This window comes from Coloeus monedula (assembly GCF_965178545.1).
Source record: "Coloeus monedula genome assembly, chromosome: 4".
Lineage (NCBI taxonomy): Eukaryota > Metazoa > Chordata > Aves > Passeriformes > Corvidae > Coloeus > Coloeus monedula.
In genome coordinates this window covers 26,739,263-26,744,512 of record NC_138784.1, presented here as the reverse complement: position 1 = coordinate 26,744,512, position 5,250 = coordinate 26,739,263, and the positions used below count along the sequence as shown (strand labels likewise).

General features: G+C 56.2%; 1 protein-coding gene across 1 annotated transcript; it reads left to right on the top strand.

The window, feature by feature from the left end:
- Positions 1 to 360: 360 nt before the first annotated feature.
- Positions 361 to 3,051, top strand: TNFRSF13C (TNF receptor superfamily member 13C; the record flags this gene model as incomplete). Its single annotated transcript, XM_082280930.1, has 3 exons — positions 361 to 505; positions 1,000 to 1,161; positions 2,738 to 3,051. The coding sequence occupies 3 exons, from the start codon at positions 361 to 363 to the stop codon at positions 3,049 to 3,051; spliced, it is 621 nt and encodes a 206-aa protein (XP_082137056.1).
- Between the last annotated feature and the right edge of the window lie 2,199 nt (positions 3,052 to 5,250).

The window sequence follows — 5,250 nt, the reverse complement described above, 5'->3', positions numbered from 1 at the left end:
ATGCCTGGGCTGGGGGCAGCATGCAGGTGGGCAGGGGAAGAGTGAGGATCAAGAAGGTCAGCCTGGGACACAATACCACTGGGTACGAGGTGCTGCGTGGCTGAGGCACACAAGGGGCTGCGGGGATTTCAGAAGCATATTTTGGAGGAGAGGGGTAGCTTGAGGGCACATTGCAAAGGCAGGCAGGGGTAGGGCTTGGTTGCTTGCTCTCCTCCTCCCTGGTGAAGATCCGCCCCAGGCCACGCACAGCGAGTGTGAGCCCCAAGGGAGACGACGCAGCTTGACAGACTGTATCTCCCTCTGCCACGGGGCCCAGGGCACTGCGATTTCACACTCCAGCGGCCCCAGCACTGCTACGCCATGCAAGAGCTGGGCTCTCACTCCCACTCTGCCATGTCCTCATCAGGAAAAGCTGCCGTTGCCCGCTCCTGCCTCTCCTTCGAGTGCTTTGACACCCTGACCAAGTCGTGCATCAAGTGCTCCGAGCTGTTCAAGGACAACACAAGTAAGGGGACAAGGGCAGCTGCACTCTGAGCTCCTCAGGGCTGGGTGGTGGTGGGCCAAGGAGGCTGGGGGCACCCCAGGGGTGAGCAGGTGGAAGGCACCTTCTCCTGAGGATGGCTGTGGAGGTGGCAATGGAGGATGAAGCACTGCCTTCACCTAAAGCAGAGGGGAAGAGGGCAGCCAGTTCCAGTAAGAGGAACATGGTATAGAGAGAAGTCAGGTGATCCTCTCCAGGGTGGATCAACTTGCCCCAGGAGTTACTGTAGGAAGAGCAGAAACTCTCATTTCCTACCACCCAGGGGCAGCGAGCAGGATAAGGGTCTCATCAAGCAGGGGGACATTTTGTTGCTGGTGATGGGTGGGTAGCAGTTAAGTGCCACACTTCTTCCCTGCTACTGCAGGGCCCAGGCCAGCCAGCCAAGTGAAAAATGCTGCTGCCCTCCTTCCCAGCTTCAGCTCTCCCCCTCCTCACACTACTGCCATCTCGTCCCACAGCAGAGCCTACCCTGGCACCCACGCTGACCAGCACCTTCCTGATCTTTGGGGTCCTGGTGGTGGTGGGGCTCATCCTGGTTCTGGCCGCACTCTGTGGCTTCCTGGCCTGCAAGGTGGGAAAGTGGAGAAGAAAGAGGAAGGCGGCAGATGAAGAGGACAAAGGTAGGGGACCTCTTCCTCTCCCTCTCACAACACCCTGAGGACCCTGGGGTAAGTGGGATCACTAACTGCTGGCTCCCCTGAGGCACATCCTTGTCCAGGCTAGCTCCTCCACCTCAACATCAGTTCCACAGGCATCCCGTGACATTTTGGGCATCTGAATCACTTCCCGAGTGACAGCGTCCTGCATTCCCTGGGAACCTATGCCTGTACCTGACTGCCAGTGCAACCCTGCTGAGCCATCCCTCCCTTTGCCAGGTCTCTCTGTGCCTTTGTTTGCTTAAAGCATGTCCTGGCACAGTCCCCTCTCCACAGGGGACATGTATGGAACACTGGTGAGTAGCTTTGTGAGCTCAGTGGTCAGAGTCCTCTCCCCCAGTAGCCAGAAGACCATGGATGGAGTGGGAGTAGTGGGGGCAGTGGTGGACACCTTCAGATGGCTCCAGAGGCAGCCTCTCCATGTGGCACTGCAATGGGGTCCTGTGTGGACCGCCCAGCTTGCTTCTTGAGCTGCATACTGCAATATGCATCCCAAAGACCCCAGTGGGATGTCAGGGCCAGCCCCACTGACAGTACACTGCAGCACTGCAAAGGGTTATCTGCTGTATCAAAATCAGGGCTGGGGTTCCAGGGATGGGGCTGAGCCTTTCCTGGCTGGGTACTTCCAGGAGAGTAAGGCCACAGTGTTCTATGATGGCCCATTTTGTTGGGGCATCTCTTTCCCCTCTCAGGGGCCTCTGCACTGGCGCTGACTCAGTCCTGAACAATCTTCTGCAAAGTCTTGCCTGGCTTCACTCCTCCCCATTCCCAGGTAGGGGGTATCCCCAGGACCCCCAAGAGGGGCTGCCTCATAGGGATGCTGGCACCCACCACTGCCCTACCACCTAGGTGGGTGAACACGGTGGGGCAGCTGGTCCTTGTGCTCTGGCTTGCCTGCACATTTCTGGCAGTGCCGGATGGTGACTCAGACCAGGGGGACATTACCTGGGGCCTTTCTGCTCTGCGACAGCCCATGACGCACATGCCTAGGAAAAACACCAAAAGTGAAAGAGAAGGGAGAAATCCAGTGGCGAGAGAGATTTGGCCATTACGGAGAGTGTTGGAGGCACTACTCAATCTCAGTCTCCTGTTGCATGCCCTGGTCCCCATCCTCTTCATCCCCCAAGGCTGCACCACAGCAAGCCCAGTGCTGCGGCACTGGATGTGTGGAAAGTGGAAGGAGGCTTGGGGCTGGAGGCACACGCCTGTATTCGAAGTGTGTAAACAAGTCTATTTTTAAGTGGGAGGCAGTCGGGGAGGGCAAGCTGCCACGGGCTGGGCTGCTCTGCTGCCGGCAGGGTTTAGCAAGAGGACTCAAAGTGGAAGTGCAAGTTTTGGCCTTTCCCTCTTGTCTTTTGGGGGGGGGGGGAAGTTCCTCAGTTGTATGCAGGAGCAGATCTGCAGCAGGAGAGGTGTGGGGACCTCGCAGACTCCTCCTGTTCCAGCTCCATCTTCTCCCCTCCGGACAGGACTGTCTCCCTGGGACCTGCCTGACCCTGCTTTGTGAGCCCAGTAACCCCCTTTTCTTGTCCTTTCCCAGAGAAAGTGAGCATTGCCAGTCGCCTGCCTGGCCAGGACCCTGCCATACCAGAGGGAGATGGTGCCCTGAAGCCAGCCCCATGCCTGCATCTTGATGGGAGCCTGAAGATGCCGGGGCCACCCAGGAAAGCCAGGGCAAAGCAGAGGCCATGCTGCCAGGGCAATGCTGATGGTGACATTGTTCTGCTCTCCACCATGTACCCCCGGCCTGAGGAACGCAACCATAGCTTCCCGTTGCCCGCCACTGAGCTGGGGGCCACAGCGCTGGTCACCACCAAAACCACCCAGAATTGCCCCAGAGAGGAGAGAGTCTGAGGGTAAGGGGAATGGGCTGGAGTGCTCTGGCCAAGCCCTGTGGACACGGACAGCCTGCTCCTGGGACTAGTGAAGCCTTCCACGGGTATGAGCTCTCTGAAAACCAGCTTTTGCCTTTAGCAAGACCAGCCTTTTAAGATGACTGTCATTTTTGTGCTGAGTCCCAAGTTACACCTGTAAATGCTGGAGGAAGCCAAAGTGGATCATGCTGAGTTACAACGAGCTGTTGACAGCTGCCATGGCTGAACCATTGGGAGGAGGCAGAGGAGACGCAGCCAGTGAGGATGGAGTGGGGCAGGGACTGCTGTGCCATTTGCAGCGACAGGTCTACTGCTGGATGGGCAATTCCTGGGAACATGGGGCTGGAACAGCAGAAACTACAGGAGAAAAGGAAGCAGGGATTTACTTTAGGACCAAATCCCACACAGTAGTAGCTCGATTTTTGCTACTGACCTCAATAAAAGAGACTTGGGGCCATATGGAGCAAGGCACACCCAGCATCTACTCCATTTACAGTCCTGCCGCCCCATCTTCTGCACTCTGTGACACCCAGGTCTCTCTGCCCTCTGGGCTCTCTCACACAGGGGCAGGCATCCATCGGCACTCATGGGAAGCCTCTCCATAGACGGGTACAGGAAAAAAGTTTGTCTTCCCAAGCAGTGAAGAGGGGAAAAAATCTGTCCTTGCTCTGACCTACAGTCCCTGAAGTTAGGGAGGACCAGGGGCAGGCAATGGAGACAGCTAATCTAAAGGAGCTCCCTGAACTTGTCGTTACAGCCCCAGACAACCGTCACTTCAGCTCACTGTCGCTGCAGAAATACCGTGTGTCACTTGGGATGGATGCTTCCACGCTGCACAAAAGCAGTCAGGGAGTGATGTGAGTGTAGGCAGGATGACTGAATTTATGAGAGTGTCCTCAAGGCTTTGCCTGCGTGCCAGAGCTGGCCGGTGTTGCTGATCCCAGGCATTTCCCCATAGACGGATTTCTTCACCTGCCTGTAAGTGGCTTTACTGCACATGAAGGGCTCTGTTTGGGAAATGAACTCGTCAGTGTGGGATTGCTGATTCTGAATAATTACAGCAACTGATCCCCCCTGGCTGAACAGAGACTGGCTTGGGTGAGAAGCCCCTAGAGAAGGTGATTGGTCACTTAGAAGTGCTTTGGGGGGTTATTTACATGAAGCACTATCTGTGGGTCTGCTCTTCCTTAGGCGAGGTGGCTTCCTCATCCGGGAGGCTTTGGACACTGAACAGGGCTGGCCAAGCAAGGTGTGGGGGCACTGACACCAGGCATTAATGGGCCACCGAGTGCCATATGCCCAGTAGGGTCAGCTTGAGGCACTGTGTTGAGGGGATGTCCCTCTGATGATGGTAAAGTGACTCCCTGCCCAAGCCTGAGCTCTCTCTGGGGCTGCAGGACAGATGCTACTGCTGAAGGGTGACCACCTCTCTTCTCCCCTGTCTGTGGCACTAGAGGCAGAGTCATGGCATCTGTCCCATAATGGCAGCCACAGGCGCTGCTACAGGTGCCAAGGCCACAATTCCTCATCACAATTCCTCTCCCAGACCTTAACACACTGGCAGAGGTGAACCCTCATCTGTCTGAGGCTCTGCATGATCCAGGATGGGATGGATCCCCATCTCAGCCTTGGGGCTGAGGATGGTGGAAGAGGTAGTCCATGCGCCCAGTGACTGTCGCCTGGGGCTCCAGACACCTGTGGCAGAAGCTGTGGAGGCTCAAGGGCTGGGGTCCCAGTTACCCACAACAGCCATGCTGCCCTTTGCAGATGGGGTATTGCCACAGCATGAATTAGATATCTCCTCATCCTCATGCTCTGCACCCAACCTTGTGAAGTAACTTCAAACAACCTTTGTGTATCTGGAGTGGGGAAAAGAGCCAAAGCCAGGCTGGGGGATGTTGTGTCACTAGAAAAAGGACTGCTTGTAGAAGACAGAGCAACGTGTTTCAGGGAAGATGGGGGCGAGAGGGAAATGGAGCAGAACTGTCAGGAGCCACCTCCACTTCCCGCCCAATGACAGCAGCAGCCCAGCCCTGTAGATGCACTGCCCACCCCAGACGGTCTGGGAATTTGAAAAAGGAACACCCATAAAAGTTCTATTGAAAAAGCCCCTCTTTATGCTCAGGTAAGGACTCTGCTCTCATTTCTGCTGGAGCTTAAGCCAGGCATCTCCCTATAT